The 18,591-nt window shown below is 50.3% G+C and overlaps 7 protein-coding genes across 7 annotated transcripts; 2 read left to right on the top strand and 5 right to left on the bottom strand.

Annotated features, from left to right (window-relative positions):
• Positions 1-582: 582 nt before the first annotated feature.
• TPO4-2 (Polyamine transporter 4) lies at positions 583-1,903 on the bottom strand (the record flags this gene model as incomplete). The annotated part of the gene is made up of 3 exons (XM_036641971.1): positions 583-1,381; positions 1,440-1,823; positions 1,878-1,903. 3 exons carry the CDS (start codon positions 1,901-1,903, stop codon positions 583-585), a joined length of 1,209 nt encoding a protein of 402 aa, XP_036492905.1.
• Positions 1,904-2,896: 993 nt separating this feature from the next.
• On the top strand, positions 2,897-4,605 carry ylo-1-1 (Beta-apo-4'-carotenal oxygenase; the record flags this gene model as incomplete). The annotated part of the gene is made up of 2 exons (XM_036641972.1): positions 2,897-4,091; positions 4,154-4,605. 2 exons carry the CDS (start codon positions 2,897-2,899, stop codon positions 4,603-4,605), a joined length of 1,647 nt encoding a protein of 548 aa, XP_036492906.1.
• Positions 4,606-5,674: 1,069 nt separating this feature from the next.
• pnpA (Para-nitrophenol 4-monooxygenase) lies at positions 5,675-7,103 on the top strand (the record flags this gene model as incomplete). Its single annotated transcript, XM_036641973.1, has 3 exons — positions 5,675-6,664; positions 6,724-6,891; positions 6,957-7,103. 3 exons carry the CDS (start codon positions 5,675-5,677, stop codon positions 7,101-7,103), a joined length of 1,305 nt encoding a protein of 434 aa, XP_036492900.1.
• Positions 7,104-10,783: 3,680 nt separating this feature from the next.
• CGCS363_v010125 (uncharacterized protein) lies at positions 10,784-11,464 on the bottom strand (the record flags this gene model as incomplete). Its single annotated transcript, XM_036641974.1, has 1 exon — positions 10,784-11,464. The coding sequence occupies one exon, from the start codon at positions 11,462-11,464 to the stop codon at positions 10,784-10,786; it is 681 nt and encodes a 226-aa protein (XP_036492901.1).
• Positions 11,465-12,264: 800 nt separating this feature from the next.
• On the bottom strand, positions 12,265-13,566 carry CGCS363_v010126 (uncharacterized protein; the record flags this gene model as incomplete). Its single annotated transcript, XM_036641975.1, has 3 exons — positions 12,265-12,710; positions 12,773-13,419; positions 13,481-13,566. The coding sequence occupies 3 exons, from the start codon at positions 13,564-13,566 to the stop codon at positions 12,265-12,267; spliced, it is 1,179 nt and encodes a 392-aa protein (XP_036492902.1).
• Positions 13,567-15,101: 1,535 nt separating this feature from the next.
• Positions 15,102-16,046, bottom strand: CGCS363_v010127 (uncharacterized protein; the record flags this gene model as incomplete). The annotated part of the gene is made up of 1 exon (XM_036641976.1): positions 15,102-16,046. The coding sequence occupies one exon, from the start codon at positions 16,044-16,046 to the stop codon at positions 15,102-15,104; it is 945 nt and encodes a 314-aa protein (XP_036493087.1).
• Positions 16,047-16,413: 367 nt separating this feature from the next.
• Positions 16,414-17,580, bottom strand: hbd (3-hydroxybutyryl-CoA dehydrogenase; the record flags this gene model as incomplete). Its single annotated transcript, XM_036641977.1, has 1 exon — positions 16,414-17,580. The coding sequence occupies one exon, from the start codon at positions 17,578-17,580 to the stop codon at positions 16,414-16,416; it is 1,167 nt and encodes a 388-aa protein (XP_036492907.1).
• Positions 17,581-18,591: the final 1,011 nt, after the last annotated feature.

The following is an 18,591-nucleotide window of genomic DNA, read 5'->3' on the forward strand; positions in this document are numbered from 1 at the left end:
TCCGGCAAATTATTTACACAGAGTGTAGGGCTGCCGCTTTCAGAGCCATGCTGATTTTAAGACCAAAGATTTCAGACTTCTGCAGCCTTTTTGAAAGAGATTCGAACGAAGAATCAAGTGAATCAAAACTACTTTCTAACGTAGACTTGCTATCCCGGCGGGAGGTGGGCAAAGACAACGACGAGGACGACACGGAGAACAATAACGAGAACGACTATGTAACGGCGACAACGACGATGCCAATCGCAATAGTCATGACGCTAATAGGAGCGATAGAGATAGAGATGACAGGGACGGGGACGATAACGAAGAGAATATTATCGACTGGAATTTACATATTATAGAAAGAATGTTTCTTCCCTTTAAACAGGACGATAGCTGTTTGACCCAATATAGGTAGTTGTATGCCCGAACAGCGCAAGCTTTCTAATAATTGGCAGTTTCATACTTGCTTTGGCGGCGAATGCTTTGGCCATACTTGAAGAATGCCCATGGCCCGGGAAGTAAGATGAGTGAAACGAATCCTAGAAGGCTCGTGGCCCAACCTATGCCGAGGCTCTGGTACACTACATGATACATATATCAGTGGGAGGTTTTCAATGGAAATGAAGAAATAAGTGAGTACTCACTTTGGAGCGAAAAGAACGGGAAGGCGGCAGCAAGGGTATACCTTGCCAGGCTATTAGCACTCGCTGCACTTGCGACATTGGTTCGATGATATGTGTCTCCAAGATATTGAATTGAGCTGACGGTCAATGAGATGTTGCCCCAGCCAAAGACTGCAACCGCCACGATCGGTACGGCAACATGCACATCTGAGCGAGCCGTCCATCCAAACCAAAACAAGCTAATAGGCAGACCCAAAGATCCCAGCATAGCAGGGTAAAGTCGAAGCTCTGGTGGTATCTCGCCTGGCGGAAAGCTTCGAGCTTTAGGCTGGTAGAGATATCGGTCGCAAAGGATCAGGGTCACACAACCCAGAACACACCCGAATGCAATGGCCAAGAAGACTAGACCTGACTCTGTGAGACTGAAGTTATGTGTCGTCCCGAAAACGTAGAAGAAAGCCCCGAAGAACATAAACAGTGTTCCGAACATGCATGCCACATACAAAGAGAGTATTGACACGATGGGCTCTGCGAAAAGCATCCGCAGGGGTCGAAATAGACTGACAGTGAGGAATTGCCGAGTCATTGTTGAGGTGGAGATCGGTTCGGGTTCATCGAGGCCGAGTTGCTTTCGACGGCGTCGTAGTAAGACGGGGTGATACGACTCGCCAGCGATAAAAAGCCACATTGCCGAAAATACGGAGAAGAACAATATGGTATACTGTGTCCAGCGCCAGCCTTTTCTGTCAACTATGAAAGACCCCAAAACTGGCCTTAGACATATGTCAGCACGGGTAGCCCCTCAAGATCGCGAGTTTTGCTGCGTCTTACCCGAGGCCAGGTCCCAGAAAAGGACTCAGGATGAAGATTGTTGATGGTAACCCCCTCTCAACAGGCAGGTAAGTCTCATTCAAGACACCAGAGCCTACAGCCAAAACAGGCCCGTAGAAGAACCCAGATAAGAATCTGAGAATGCACAGCCCGGCAAAGGTTTCGGTGAATCCTGCGCCCAAGGCGAAAAGACCGCCAAAGACTACGGCGATAATATGGACAGCCTGCCTACCGGCCGTTTCTGATAAGGGCCCGCCGAGTACGGGACCAAGTCCTAGTGCAAGCACATATAATGATAGCGGGAGGAAGGCAGCCGTGCTCGAGATATTAAACTCGTCCATGAATTGTGAACGAGCTGGGCTGACAATTGAGGTGCCAACGGAACTAGAAAAATCAGTCGGCGAAAGGAAATATGTAATCAAACATTGCTTCACCCACCAAGTAAAGCCAACGATAGAAATCATTGCAAGTTGCACGTTCTTTTTCCACGAGGGCCAGTTGTATGGATTTGATGGGTCTTCTTCCCACTTCCATTCAGACGTTGCCTGCCTGTCCCCTTCGGGTTTGCTATCATCAGAGATGGCTAGGTGTTCAGCAATTTCTGTCCTGTCGGAAGCGACGAAATCCGGTCGCATTATCATGGAAGGCATATCTGAACCGGAAAAAAGTTGTATTCCAAGACTTGGTGGGAGGAAAGAATGTCAGTTGATCTGGCGCAAGGAAGTCATTAGGACTCGACCCAACCCTGAACCATAGTCCACCCCTTTGGACGGCTATGTCACACTGATCGTGTCTTATCATGCCATTTGATTATCAATCATCTTGAAATGCAAGACGTGCCGTGAAATACTACCGATCATGTCGACCGTTTAAAGTTTATGCGGCTGTCAGTAACCGAAGTCCAGGGTTGGGTACTGCTAGATCATGCATTTGACACTCCTACCCCAGTGGGCTACACCCCCACGCAAATATGAGTTCCCACGATCGGCACCCTGCCGTACTATTGCGAAGACACAACCCACTTCACGATTATCCTGTCGCTCCAGCCAAGGAAATACGGCAACGTTTCTCGGACACAAGTCTTGTTTAGACTCACAATCGAATAAGCGCTCTCAGTAACCCTGAATGAGGGACTCACAGGGGCCGCTTTCTCACAGGGTTGCAAGACCCATAGTTCCGGGGGCAGCTACATGGCCAAACGACAGGGTCAAAATTTCGTCTTGCGCCGTCTGAGTTGAATAAACATTGGCATTGAATTTGTCAGCTTGGTGTAGCGGAGGGATTGATCGCTCCAGAAACCATCCAGAGAAGCTGTATGTAAACCACTACCAATGACGCCTCAGCAACTGCTGGAGCAAGCATTGCAGCAAGCCGTTCCACTGTATACGCGCGTTTCTGTCCTCCATTGTCTTCTCTTTTGCCTATCATACGAAGAGCTCCACTGAGATCCTTTCAACATGGCGCACAAAGAAATTTCGGAACCGACAAAGATTCCGCCTTTTGAATCGACTCCCCTGGCAAGCATACCGGCTTCTGTCAGCGCGACCAAGGCCACTTTCAAGTCCGGCAAGACAAAGAATGTGGAATACCGCCTGATCCAACTTCGAAAGCTATACTGGGGACTCAAAGACAGAACTGGTCAGCTTCGGGAGGCCCTTAAACACGATCTCAACCGACCTCCCCATGACGCTCATGTTTCTGACATCGACTGGAGCATTTCGGATTGCATGTTCGCCATCCAAAACTTGACGACATGGGTACAGGATGACAAGAACATTGACGTCTTCCTTCCTTTTTCGCTTCTTCGACCGCGAATCCGAAAAGAACCCCTGGGCATGGTTCTTATTATTGGAACATACAACTTTCCGGTGCAGCTGAACATTTGTCCCCTCATTGGTGCAATAGCCGCCGGTTGCACCGCTGTTGTAAAACCTTCTGAGAACGCCCCGGCAACGGCCATGGTTCTAAAGGGTATCATCGAGGACTACCTGGACACTGACTCTTACAGGGTCGTGAACGGCGCCGTGCCTGAGACCACTGCTCTCCTGGACCAGAAATGGGACAAGATTCTCTATACTGGCGGGGTCAACGTTGCCAAGATCATCTCCAAGAAGGCTTCAGAAACGCTTACGCCCGTATGCCTAGAGCTTGGCGGCAAGAATCCAGCATTTGTCACTAGCAATGCAGACCTTCGTCTTGCTGCCCGAAGGCTCTTGTGGGGAAAGACGCTCAACGCCGGACAAGTCTGCGTGTCCCACAATTACGTTCTCATCGAGAGAGGACTAGTCAAGGACTTTGTCAAGTTTCTACGAGAGTCATATTCCGAATTCTTCCCCAAAGGCGCCAAGGAGAGCCCAGACTTCTGCCGCATCATCAACGCCCAACATTTTGATAGGATGAAGAACATGCTTGATAGTACGCGGGGCCAGAAGGTTTTGGGGGGAGACACTGACCGCAATGACCTCTACATCGAGCCAACGGCCGTTCTTGTCGATGATTTCCATGATATCATGATTCAGGAGGAATCCTTCGGTCCGATATGGGCGATCTTGCCATATGATGATCTTGAGGATGCGATTACTGTCGCAAATGAGACCGACTCTACGCCACTCGCACTGATGACCTTCGGCAGTCCATCGGAAAACGAGAAAGGTAAGCAATCGTGCCCATACTAGAAAAGCTCTTTGTGGACACAACTGACATGCTGAGAATAGTACTTTCCAGTGTTACCTCTGGAGGGGCGACACTCAATGACGCGTTCATGCACGCCGCGGTCCATACCTTCCCCTTCGGCGGCGTAGGTTACTCTGGCTCTGGCTCTTACCGTGGGAAAGCGTCGTTTGACTGTTTCACTCATCGTCGCACAATTGCAGAGACCCCCAACTGTGTGGACAAGATCTTTCGTGTTCGGTACATGCCCTACCTGGAGTCGGAGCTGAGGATGTCACAGTGGCTAAGTGATGTCAAGCCGGATTTCGATCGTCACGGAAGACAGGTCTTGGGGTTGAGATCATGGGCTTGGAAGATGTTCAGACTGGGAAGTGCTTCTGGCCGAGGCATACTGCTGCGCTGGATCATTGTTGCGGCGAGCTGCTTTGCTGCTGTAAATGTGGCCGGTCTTGGGCCTAAGGTTGTGATGCCAAAGGTGTCAATCGAATGGGATTAAACGCAACAACGTGTATTTGTCATCAAGCGGAAGGTTGTACAAGACGTTATCAGCAGCCCAGTTTTCACGATTTTTTTGGCATAGCTAGTCTACCAGATTATCGACTTGTCTCCTTTCCGTCGAAATACTCGCTCCACATTGTTCGCTGCAGAATTGCTGAGTCACATCGCAACTAAGTTGCATCGCATTTCAATGGAAAGAAATTGTGATGCTATGAGAGAACTGACGCAAGTGGGCCCAGAGTGTCGTTCATTCGATGAGATTATCTTAGCATGCCGACATAAAGTCATCAAAAGTTCTCGGCTGTGACTGAGGCGCTCAAGACATGTACCAGGGTATCACTTGCCGTGCAACAGTCCCGAAGATAGAGCCAGAGCTTGGCAAACCCAGACGAAACTGACTCAACATGGTTAGTGGCATGTAAAAAACTGATTTGAACCAGTAGATCCACGAGGCGAGTGGTCCTGGTCTAGTGACGACCCTGGATACTACTGGGGTCCGGACAGCAGCACTGTTCGAGCCGACCCGCGATACGCAGCTGCGTGGTGCCAGATAGAGTTTGCTCGCTAGATATTTACCACGGCTAAGCCCGTAGTCTCCCATTATTTGGCGCGCTGCCTGGCCCACCTGCCGTCCAAGTAAAGGCTTTTCCACGTTGTGCCTTGATAAGTAGCTCGGAACTGAGGCAGACCCCGAATATCCTGATTGCCGCCCGCTTACGTACGCCCTGAACTGATGAATTCGGCCACGGTTCGGTATCGCATCATGACAAGCCATGATAATGCAAATCTGGTACCTCGTTTCGTAGGCAATGTTCATCACGGAAACCATCGCGGTCGTATCACAATCATGGTAGATACTGTACCCTGTGTTGCCCTGCAGAAGCAACGCGGCGTTATGGAGCCAGATAGAATCAGTTGTCTGTGAGGGAAGAAAGCAATATAAGGTGTCATAAAATGATCGGAAAGAAGAAAGAACAATTTCTTTGGTCATCACTTCCTTTGGTCAACCTCCGCGCCATTTTCGATACAGTCCACGTACCCAAAATACTTCATTATTGCCCGTCATCATGGGCTCTCTCCCAGTCAGTGCTGAGGTCCTCGTCATCGGCGCAGGTCCTGTTGGCCTCTTTGCTGCCTTGCGTCTCGGTCAAGCAGGGATTCGCGTTACCGTCCTTGAGAAGGAGAGCGGTCTGTCCCAGCTTCCTCGAGCTTGTATATTCTATCCCCAACCACAGTTCGCTCTGGCGGACGCTGGAATATGGGAAGCCATCATCAAAGGCGGCGGTTTTCGATCCACCGGGCTTGACATACGTCTTCCGCCAACTTCAGATGGGAACGATCGAAAGGCTCCGGGCCAGATTGTTGGGTCTTTCCCCAAAGACCCGAACCATGACCCTCTTGGCACACCTGTCAGACCACCAGCAATCAGCATGCTCAACATGGCCCAACCCGAGCTCACAAAGGTCTTGATGCAAAGCGCTCTCGAGACTGGGTATGTGCAGGTGGTCTTCAACAAAGAATTAATTGCAATTTTGGACGACGGCTCAACCGGTTCAAACGTGGTGGTGTCAGTCAAGGACGTCCAGACAGGGCTTCTCGAGGACCAGACAGCATCTTTTCTCGTTGGGTCGGATGGCGGTCGGTCGCGGACAAGATCTCTGCTGGGCATATCCTTCCCAGGCCACACCTGGCCCGAGAAGCTCATCGCCACTGACGTCTGGCTCAAGAATACCGAAGACAGTCCTACAACAACTACTCTGCTGATGGAACCGATACATTACACCATCATCACCCCACTTACGCCACCTGTCATCGGCGAGGTGACAAAGTGGAGGCTGACCTTTGCCGTCGACCCAAAAGAGCTTACTGAAAAGACAGAACAAGAGCTGCTGTCGGAGGAATACATATCTTTTCACTACGACCGCGCTTGGGCTGGCCCACGCCCACTCGCATACAACATTGAGAGAGCAGCAACTTACCCCATCCATCAACGCTTGGCTTCCAAATTGAGACACGGACGGTGCCTCTTGGCTGGAGATGCTGCACATGTGAACAACGTAAGCAACACTTTTTCTGTGGGAGACATAACGCTGATTGCCTTGTCTTCGAACATCAGGTCATTGGTGGTCTAGGGTTGAGCAACTGTCTGATGGAAGCTGTGGCTCTCAGCGATGCTCTCATCTTGGTCCTGAAAGAGGGCAAACCTGTAGACCCTGTGCTGACCATGTACTCTGACGAGCGTCGTCAAGTCTTTCAGTTCTTCATCGATCCCGTGTCGTCATGGGTAGGTCCATCAACCTTTCTATCACGCAAGATTTGTCGAAGTACACTGACGGGAGACATATACAGAGCAAGCATCGAATACAGGCAGGCGAGCATGATGACTGGTTCTTCCGCTGCTTGAAAGATACTTCGAGCCCCGCGTTCGGGAGATGGATCGATATGATGGAGAATTTCTGGCCCACGAGAATTAAAGATGTCGCCAAGACCATGTGACACCCAGGGCAGGTTTCAGATTACATGTTAGGAGATTCGAGGTGCCGATAACGTATGTAGTCTGAGAAAAATCTTTCTTAACGTATGGGTCTCGTTGCCTACGCGCTTGAATGGACACAGCCAAGTCACATTTGACAACGCGAGGCATACACTCACTACTAATCAAATGCCAGCGTATGGGCTACAGAAAATTAACTCGAACTTTTCTTGCAAGACAACAAAGCCTTCAAAAACATCTTGGGCATTCTCTTCCTCCAGATTGCGTGCCAATTTCGTAGTAATAATCCAACAGCCATCTCGTCCAGATTCCGCCCAGGCTCAAAAGCTTCACATCAACTGCGGCTATCGAATTCGCAAAGGTGTGACGGGCCCGCTTGAATGCAGCCATGTTGCATCATGCAGGCTCAGTACGCCAATCTGACAGCGGTACCCGGCGGCTATAGGGTCTGTAATTGTTCGTTCCAGCCAGAGTCACGAGGCTCCGCACATAGTCTTCAAGTCCATTTGCAGCATCGTACACATTGAACCGGCCGGAGTACAAGTTGTCGCAATGCGCATACCAGAGCAGTTGATCGCCGACATCTCTGATCATTTTCATCAGATCCGCCAAGTCGCCGGTGTGAATCCGCAGCATGGGAGCGCTGCCAATACCTACGGCATTGTAGGCGTCAACAACCGTTGCAACACAGCTCACCTTACACGTTGTAGTCTGGTGACCGGTGCACACAGAGTACTGGCTAGCACGCGTAAGTATCTCGTGGAAGATGCGGTGCATGTAATCGACTCCTCTCTGCCTCAACTGAGAAATGGTTTCTGAGACCATCGGTCAGAACATGCTAAAAAGAAAAGTCGTGGGGTGAGTTCAAGGTTGAACTTACTCATGACCTCGTCGGTATTCCAGGTACCTCGAAGTTGCAAGGGCAGATCATCCAGGCCCAACAGCTCACCCTTGTCGTTGACGCGATACCAGTAGCTCATTCGAAAGATGATAGTTTCGAAATCTGCCCTCATCCGAGTTTCCCAAGCAAGCCAGAGGAGGAGATCCACGTGCGGCAGGCTCATGACAGACCAATCCCATTCATGCCATCCGAAAAATTGATAGCGGGCCGTCCAGTGCAAGTACCAAGGTAGAAAGATTCGCATCATGTCGTACTTGTCTGCCGTAAGTAGAAGATCATGCAACTCATCGATGGAAATCTTTTTCGGTATGTTCTCCCATCGGCCATGAGTCATGGACAAGAGGAAGAACAGCGGCTCGATATCGTCATCTGGTAGGTTCACGACCCACTTTCTTCCCGGCTGTTGTTGACTTTTGACTCAGCGAAGTTTGTCCGCAACATGGCACGGAAGACGGGGGAATATATCGCGGCGAGGTTGGAATTGATGACGATGGCCTTGGCTGGAGTCTTCACAATCTCAGCTCCTTCCAGTTCGGAGATGGTAGTGGTGGACATCGACAAGAGGTCGGCAATGTCTGTTCCGTCCAGCTGAATCTCACGGTCTCCTTCGTTCCCGCATCTTGGATGTTCGTCGTCTGATTGAGCCGCACCGCCACCAATGTTCAAGGTGACATCTCCAAACTGCTTGTCGCGCAAGATTGCCATGTGGTATACTTCGTTAGATGGCCCTATGAGTTCATCCAGGGATCGCCACATATCGTCATCGTCGCTGTCTGGGGATTCGTTGCCATTGCTGCTAGACTTGGCGTGCGATGAAACAATCTCTGGCACGGTAGCGTCCTGGATGCTAACTATGCCCTTCTTGAGGAGTATGGCATTGATTATGTCCCAAAACTTCCCCAAAGAACGATTCTCGGCCGCCCAATTCGTGTTCGCATAATACGTGGTCGCCCGACCCGTGGTCGTCCTATGCACGTCCGCATTAGTAGAAGGAAGGCGCAAGGCCGCCTGATGGATGCCTACCTTTGCATGGCTGGATCGGTCTCCAGAGGGCAGGCACCGCTTTGTCGTCTGTGGGAATTGACGTTTCTGCAATGCGTTTTGCGTTGCGATGTCTTCGAACTTGTTGAATATTTTGAGAAGAGATAGATTATTACAGCTATATTAGCAGAGGATAACGTATACTAGTAAATAATAGAAGAATAATATTTCTTTAAATTTATTATAGTTTTAAAGAAAAAAACGTTTATTTTAAAACTTATAGATATTATCCTCTTTTTTTCTAATAAGCTAAGTAAAGCTATTATTACTCTTAAAATAGTAGTTATAGAGGTAGTAAATATAGTATTACTTTAGTATTTTAGTATAATAAGTTATAGTAGTGTAAAGAGGGAGATACTTATTCTCTAGCGATTCGCGCTCTCTTTATATACCCCTATAAGTAGCTATAGAGGTTTCTCTATAAAGCTTAGGCTATCCTAGCCCTTAATTATTCCCCGTGAGAGTTATACAGTAGTCAACAAGGTGCGCCTCCAGGCGGCAAACTGCGGAAGAAAAGTTAGAAGGGAAGAAAGGAAGGAAAGATTGCGTTGTTTTGAAGATTTTTGGGCAGGATGGAGTTGTGGGAAGGATTGGCGGGTGAAGTCATGGCACAAGGTGAAAATCTCAGTCGGACTCGTGAAAAGTCGCCCGGTGAGGAAGGTAGCGGGTACCCTCTTTCCGTCTGTCTTCCGTTTGAGCAAACCAGTCCACCATCAGTCCGCGTCTCTGCAGCTACCAGCCTTTCGAGACAAAGGTCAGGTTTTTGGGTGCAAAAGAACTCGAATGAGATGGAAGCCAACGAAGAGCTAGCGTCAATCTCGGGACGGTCAGGAACCGGGTCACAATCTGGCTGCCAATTTCGAAGCAAACCTAACGCTCGGCGTTTTCTCTGCGCGCTGACTTACATTCTTCAGTGAGTTTCCAACAAAACAAAAATTTGACAACCTGTTTCGAAGCACACTGCGTAGGGAATTTCCAGAAATATGATGGTGAACACGCACTCGTCGCAATCCACTTTGTAGCCTCCCATCAAAGTTGCAAAAAACCCTTATATTGAACCCACCAGGTTCTAATAATTAGAGCTAGCCCCTAGAAGTACCGACCTTGCTCTCGTATTCAATCATTCGGATTTGGCCCAGTGGCCTCCACTGCAAGCTAATAAGACATCATAACCGAAGCTGCTGCATGCTACTTTGTTCTCGACAAGCTGTCCACCCCCAAGTTCGACCGAAGCCCCAGTCACCCTTCTGGTCATTCCACTGCTTTCAGATTTAATCCACTGACCAGTGCATTCTTTCGGAGACGATTCTGAGTCTCTGAGTTCAAGCGTGAGCCAATTTTGCGCCAAACGCCCCCAGCGAATTCGTCAATGCCGTGGAACGGGTTGCACCCGGGTATATGTGTCGACACAATCGACTTGGATATCCTCTTAATGATGCCAATGAGCTCCTTCACGGTTCCTAAGAATAGAGGTTCTCCAACGAATCGGAGCCTTCGTATAGCCATCAAAGATGCGACACTGTGTATGATATCGGCGTCGTCGCAGGCCTCTATCAAAGATCCTAACACCATCGCGTCGCACGACTTGTCCCGGCGTTCGCACAGATTTCTGACTCGAGACGAACTGAGTGTTACATTTAGATATCGGATCAGGTGGGAAATGAACAGCCCTCTGGTACGCGTGATGGACTCTACAAAGGATGTCAGCCTGGAGCACGCATAGAGCTTGCCAAGAATTCATTAACCTTCTTGATCAAAGCCTTCAAGACTAGCGTAATAGCATAGTGCAAGCGATGATTGGTTGGTGAGGTCTCCTCGTACGTCAATGCGGGCATTCTCGCAACTCGCCTTGACGTGATCGGTGAAGATCTTTTCATGGCCAATGAGCCAGGCAACATCTTGGGACAGAGAGTGGTGGTCGGGACATTCGGAGATCCATTTCTGCAGCCAACCGGCCAGAATGGGCTTCACGGCGTACTTGTCTATCAGATGTAAGACAATTCGAAGTTCATCGGTGCCAAGGCATTCCGGTATGTAGCTGGAGTATCCATGGGCGGTCGCAACAATGAAGAACATGGCCCAAGGGTTATCGTCAGGCAGGCTTATGACCCAGGGTTCTGCTGCAGGCTTTGACTCGGCGAAGCCGCCGAAGAGAATACAATCGAAAACATCCGAAACTGTGGCCATTGTCTTTGAATCGACTCGGAATCTTCGACTTTCGTGCTTGGTTGGGACAGACAGGTTGTCCAGGCCGGGTTGGATATCAGGCTGCGGCGGTGGTCCTACGACCAGCGTCAAATCTCCCTCGTACTCCGAGAAGATCTCCGCGGTCGGTAAGACAGCTTTCTTCTTCAGGAGCTCCCACATGCCGTCTGTGCTGTAATCGCTATGTTGGTCTATGTCAGAACTCTCGGCTGCCATGATCATGACCTTCTTTCTTCCCCTCTAACTTTTCTTCTTCGCAGTTTGCCGCCTGGAGGCGCACCTTGTTGACGGCCGTATCACTCTCACGGGGAAATATTCGAGGGCCAGGATGGCCTGGGCTTCACAGAGAAACCTCTATGGCCACCTATCTGTAGCCCGTGTCAGCCTAAATTGGACATTGCATGGGACGTTGACGAACCTTGGCTTCCAGCGGCTCTCTATGATGGCTATGTCTAACAAGACTCGTACTGTCGGTAGTCGTAAAAAAAAGTGTTGTCTTATGGTATTGGGACTTTGCGAGTGCAAAGATGGAAGTTGAGGTTAATGAGCACGGTAGATGGTGGCACTGGCAATGCTGAGGAAGGTGCCAGTATCTGCGCGACTGCCATCTTGCCCATATCATTCGTTAACTTCCATGCGTAAAATTGAAGGAGACCATAACTACAAAGGTATGCAACCAGTCTCGCCTCGATTTTCTTCTGCCCGGTGACAGACCAACATTCGGCAGCTACTACCCACAAAGCAACTTCCAGGTTGGAGCGCCTTCACTCTTTCGCATCAATGCTCCAGCAAAGGGTGTTCAAATTTCCATTCTTTGTTATTGAGAACATTGATCAATGTTACCTGCGCACTCAGTCGCGTTTCAATCCCGAATCCGCCATGCCGGGAGGTTTGCCGTCGTCTGGGACCAATAGCCCAGCGCTTCGCGGATCCAAGCAAACTGTTCTCTCTTAATCAAAACCCTCAGAAACCTACAATCTCAGCGAAGACTGCTTGGACGCCTCTGCGAAGCAACGTCAAACACCAGTTTTCTTCGCTTGGGTTCGCAAGTATTCCAAATGGTTGTCAGTCACAGGGGATTCGATGTTGGCCACAAGACTCGCGACCTTATCCTTAATATTTTGCAATGGGTTGCAATAATTGTGGTTTTGATCATCCAATGAGAACTTGATCGATTGAATCGCCGACGATAGGTCGTTGATGCTCCCGAGATACTTGGGCGTGGCGCTCTGCAAAAGTGCCACATCCTGCAGGCCAATCTTGTGAACTTGCTGGATGAGGGAGCCGAGAACCAGCCTGATGCATTGATCCGATGTCATTGGACGGTGGCTGCAGCTGTTGTAGCCATATCTACTGTTGCTTGAGCGTACGCACTTGTCATTCTGCAGTGCAACCTCGATAGCGTCGTAGAGCACTCTGGTCATCTCGTGAATGACCGTTGCTCTGGTCGCGGCGATCGTTTCTATCGTCGTTGCGCATGAGCATACACCAAAACAAGAGCTTCGATTGTTCTTGAATACTTACCGAGGATTCCCGGAGGCTCGAGGAACGTGTAAGTGCTCAGAGCGATGCTGTTGCTGTCAAGTAGCTCTCCCTCGTCATTGATTTTCGACCTGAGCAACAAATTCTTCGCGCAGTTGCAAAAAGTCTCTTCATGACCAAGTTCCCACGAGATCCACATGACAATCTCTTCCCCATCGGCTGATGATGTGTTCGTGGCAGCGTATGGTTGGAACCATGTTGAGGCCCACGGACTTAGAGTCTGCGTCATATCGTACTTCTCGGTAACAACCAACAACTGGCAGAGATGGTCCTGCGGAAGGCTCTTGGGTATGTGTTGGAAGTGTCCATGCACAATACTCAAAAGTAGAAAAACGGGAGAAATAGAGTCTTCTGGCATTTCGATCGTCCATGGCGCATTGTCCTTCGGCCGCGACTCAGCGAAACCACTGAACAGCATCGCACGGAAGACGGAAGACCAGCGTGCAAGGGACCTTGAGCACACAACAAACTCGTACACACGCAACTTCTCGTCGCTGATGTCTCCAACCTTTAGAGTCAAGTCACCACGAGAGTCAAAGTAGAAAGCAGTCCCGCCAGCGAGTGATTCCATGGCCGGTTTGATACATTCCCAGATGGCTGGATCTTGGATATAGCTGAAGTTCAGTGACCTGTATGTCGAAGAGCGACTTTGTCAGTTTTCGCAGTATATGAGCTTTCTGTAATACTTACAGGCTCCATTGCTTCTTGCTCTCATCCCTCGTAAATCCTGATGGCGGACCAAAGATGCTGCCCAATGTTTCATGGACTTGGCTCATGGTGTCGCACTTAGTTGTATGAGGGCAGCAGGATACCGAGTAAGTAAAGATCTAGAGACGCGTTGCTTGAAACATGTGGTAGAACCGAATGGACGTAATACAACGGCTGCTGTGTGCATCTTTATAGTGTGCCGCGATGTTGGGCACCCTTGTTGGGTGACAGCTAAGGAATGGCAGGGCTTGGGTTCATGGCCAATCAGTCATTTCAACAGGTATCGGGGTTCGAGGCTAATGCAGGAGGCCTACCATCGACGATCAAGCTTTGAAATCGGGGATGCGACAACCAGTGGAGTAGAACAACAATGACCGATCTTAGTCCTATGGGGGAACATGCATGCATTATCATATCGTTCCAGTTGGGAGGCAAAGCAGCTGCGACATGCATTGGGCAGACCACAATGAGATTCCCCTCATCACCTCGCCGGTGACATTTGTACTTTACTCATCAGCACAGAATATTGTGTGCATTCTTTTCAAATTTAATGATAAGATCGTGCAACTAATGATAGGTCAGCTAGGGTTGTAGGTGTCGAGTATTGATGCAAATAGCCTCCCGAGCCATTTGAAAACGAGTATCCACGACCACAATAACGACAATTACGGCGAAGATGATAAAGACCACTAGTATTTCTCATGACAGCAAGTCAATTGAAGCCGCCTGAGTATGGAGAACATAGTGTACCTTATCCAGCATTGCTTTTACGAACTAGCTCCGTCCTTGTTAAGAGCAACGAATGGGTCATCCATGGATCTCTGCAGGTTTCTACTTATCCAGTCCCAGAATAACACCTTCCGCTAGCCACAGAAATCAACAAGACATTTTCACCGTTGTCTTCGTCCCTGTGATCCGCATTGGCGGAGCAAAACAAGACCTGCCTGGCTGAAGAAAAAGCAGCCAACTGAACATATTTCTAGAAAGACACAACCAAGACGTTCTTATTCGGGTTTTTTCATAACCGCGAACGGTGTCTATCAACTCCTCCTTCTTGAACGCAGTCTGCTCTATCTAAACACCTGTCTTCTTGGCCTGGTTTCGCAAGTATTCAAGGTGCGTCTCCGTGACTGGGGACGACAAGTTGTCGACCATCTCCTCAACTTCTATTTGGACAATAATCCAGTGGTCACAACTATCGTGGCCCTCAACGTGTCCGTTAACATCTTCGAGTAGGATCAAATCCGATAGATCATGAATACTCCCGAGATACGAAGAGAAGGTGGCGCGCGGCAGAACAAACTCCTCCAATCCCATTTCTCGAATACGGCGAATAATTCTGCCAAGAAATAGGTCGTCGCAGTCCTCTTTTGTTATGAAGGCGGATCGATTCTCGAACCTAACGTCAGAGCAATTGCAATGGCGTGTCTCTGCAAGTTCTTCCTCACAGCGACTCATTGTAAGGGAGGTCTTCATTGCTCGGCGGAGACAGTTGATCATCCTCTCTATGAGTTCTGCTCGCTTGATGGAAATGTTTTCTGTAAGTCCTGATCAGTCTATAAGTCAAAAAGAAATGTTGGTAGTGGTTCGGCGGACAGGAACATTAGCCGATGGGGTTCATACCAAGAATACTGGAGGGCTCCAGGCATGGAACTGTGCTCAGAGGCACACCGTGGATGTTGATGAGCTGACCAGAATCGTCCACGCGACAGTCCCACAAGATGTCCTTGAGCATCTTGCAAAAGCTAGCTTCGCAACCTAGCTCCCAGGCAATCCACACGTCGCGGTATTGGCCCGTAGTGTTCTCGGAGTTGTCAAGGGGCAAATTCTGAACCCACTGAGAAGCCCACGGTCGAAGAACATGTGTCATATCGTACTTCTCTGTCACTATCAAGAGGTCAAAGAGCTCATCGCGTCCCAAAACCATCGGTATGGGCTGGTGAGTGCCATGAATGATCGCCAGGATGAGAAAGACGGGAGCCGCCCTGTCCTCAGGCAGTGCAACTGTCCACGTACCGTCGCGAGCTAAAGAGACAGACTCTGCGAAACCGCCGAAAAACATGGCGTTGAAGACCTTGGACCATCGCGCAACAGTCCTCGAACAGACAACGAATTCGCGTCCGCCTTCGTGAAAGGCTTCGCCCACCTTCAGAACCAAGTCGCCACGGGAGTCGAAGTAGAAGGCCTTGCCACAAGAAAGGGACTTCATTGCATCTCCAAGGCAGTCCCAGCTGGCACCCTTGAACGCCAAAGCCGCAGAGGGGGGCGAGATGAAGGCGGCATCGTCATGCATGGTGTGGCTATCTGCCTCATCATTTGCAGCTGATGATGTTGTAGTGAGGATGCCCTGGTCTTCGAGGGTGTCTGTCGCTTGCGGCTGCGTTCCGTCAACTTGCAATCCTTCATCTCTGAGGCGGATCGATTCATAAGTAAGAAGCAGCCAAAGGCATTCGGATTGGAGGCCTGCGGTGGCTTCCTGTGCAGATAAGAACTCGGCGACTGCATCCGTCCGAGGAGATCCTGTGCACCTCTTCTTTCTGTCGGCCATCTTGTGTTGACGGTGTAAGGTTGATCAGCTGAAGAGACAAATTCCGATCACGTCAGAAGGAGAACTTCTTCAAGACTTCTTCACGGGCAGGAGCTGCGCTTATGATATTCCCCCCTTAGGAAGGCAAGATGCTGATTCATCTAGATCTTTCTCTCCTAAGTCACGCAGCTCATAGGAAAACAAGTGCCCTCAAACATGATGGCCTTACAACATGGACTATAGTCACATTTCAAGACCATAGAATAATGGGATAGTTTAGATAAAAGGAAGCTTGCATTATGATACCGACTGCCTAAGCGCCATTGTCACCCTCCTTCATGGATTCCAACTCCTTCCAAAGCAACCTAGAAAGACATGAATGAACTCGTTAGCGCAACTTCAGGTAAGACTTCTTTGCCAATGCTCTCTTTTGGGCCAACAACCTTCTTTCTTCCGCAGAGTAGAGTCCGTCTCCGGTCTTCTCTCCCAGTCTTCCTCTTGAGATGTAGTTCTCCTCCAACCAGTCCGTGTACCCCGCCTTCTTCGGATCCACGACGCCCATGTTCACCCTGTTCCGCTCCACCTGCCAAACCGTGTCTAGGCCAACCTCGTCCATCTTCTCGCAAGGTCCCTTTTCGGCGTGGAAGAAGTCTCGGAATAGCGCGTCGATGTCTCGGGGCGAAGCCAGCTCTGCCTGAAGGACACGCAGGGTGTCTGACTTGACCGCAGACCAGATGCGATTGAAGACAAAGCCGACGGACTCATGGGGCAACGCAAGCGGGTTGAATCCTACGCTCCGCATCTGCTCTTTCAAGAAGGGCATGAGGTCCTTGTCGGTGGCTCCGCACGTCATCAGCTCCACGTAGGTGTTGCGTGGCGGAAGATGGTAATGGGTGTTGAGAAGGCGTTCGGGGCGAGAGATGAGCGTCCTCAGTGCAGATGTCGGCCATGTTGAGCTGTTGGAGGCAATAATGCAGTCTTCTGGCACCAGGGAGTCGACTTTTCCAAGCATCTCGCGCTTGATTTCAGGGTCTTCAGGCAGTGCTTCGATGACCATCCAGGGGTTGGCGCCGCAAGACTCTTCGAGAACAGTGCTCGTCGTGACGCGGCCGGGATGTGACTCGCGGACCGCGCAAACAGTCGTCAGGGCATCGCCAACATAGACGACAGCAGACGAGAGCGCCTTCTCATTGATGTCCTGCAAAATGACGGGCCGACCAGTCGAGGCCCACATCACCGCCAGTCGGCGGCCAAGGACCCCCGCGCCGAGAACCACCACGGGCCGAGAAGTGGGGTCCTTCGGCGGCGTCCATTTCGGGATCGGGTGCTCTGTCTTCTCAGGAGAATGGCTTGAGTATGGGCGAGTTTGATGTTGAAATGAGGATAAATTTGATTGCCGGCATTGAGTTGTAAGTCGGGCTTTCGGGGGGAGTGCTGCTGTCGCCGCCGGCAGAAGTCTGCCGATGGGCGCGGGCTTCGTGATGCTTCGGTTTATGAGAGCGCTTGTGGTGGGCTGAATGCGCCATAGCTGTTGGCATGTCTTTCTTGAAGCCATTGTCGATGGTGCTGTCTTAGCGTCGATTTCGATTCTGGGGAAAAAGTGGCCATTTTATGTCAATGGCAGAGCCGTTGCGCTCGCCCGATGATGATGGCACTGTCGCCTGATGGGAGTGGTCTGGGGAGTGGCGTGATGTTGTCGGCCAACGCTGGGCTGACCATGATCGCCAAGTTCGGGTCTTCGCGGCTCGCGTTCCAATTGCATAACACAAATGGGGGCTTTCCCCAGATCTCCCCGGAAGAGACTGGTCATCTGCCCGCTCTGTCGATGCGGTTCATCATCGCGCCCCGCTCGCTCCCGTCATCCGCTGCGCCATCCCCGGATGGCGCAACTTGAGAGTATTCTCGAACATGGCGGGAGAGGAGAGGAGCACTTTGCAACAATACCATGCGATATTTTCGCAAATAGCAATCACTGATGTTGTTCGACATCTGTTCACCAGTGAGTGTTTTGAGCGCAAAGCAATTGATCTACCCAGGGCACATCTGTCACCCGAAAACCAGCCACGGCGCCACACCTATATCAGCCACGGCTACGTCCTCGATGAAGATGTTCTTCCCTGCAAGAGCCCAAAAGCCCGTCAGGGTGGAAGTGGTGCTTATCTCTTCATCAGGGTAAGTCCATGTTACCAAAGTGTTTTCTCTCTGTTGCGGTGCCCGCCTTTTCCTTTGCCTGAACAGCTTGACAGCGAGGCAAAGAGGCTCCACGTGTGACGTGTTTCCGCGATCTGCAGCCAATAGCTTCATGGTTTGGAATATCGGATGGTCCTGTCAGCCTCCGATATGGTGTAATGGCTAACATTTGACGCTCTCACCGTCAAGCTCCGAGTTCGATTCTCGGTGTCGGAACAGTTTTTTGATCTTTCGTACATGTCCCTCATGATCTTATCCGTTCATGAGGGAGATGATGGTTTTGATGGCCGGAACACTGCCGTGCTGTTGTGCTGTGCGACGGCACATCCACTTTGCTGCAGGTGGCTCGTGCGTGTTGCTGGCGCCGAAAAATCTC

The sequence above is a fragment of the Colletotrichum siamense genome (assembly GCF_013390195.1).
Source record: "Colletotrichum siamense strain Cg363 chromosome Unknown KSG_Cg363_contig06, whole genome shotgun sequence".
NCBI lineage: Eukaryota > Fungi > Ascomycota > Sordariomycetes > Glomerellales > Glomerellaceae > Colletotrichum > Colletotrichum siamense.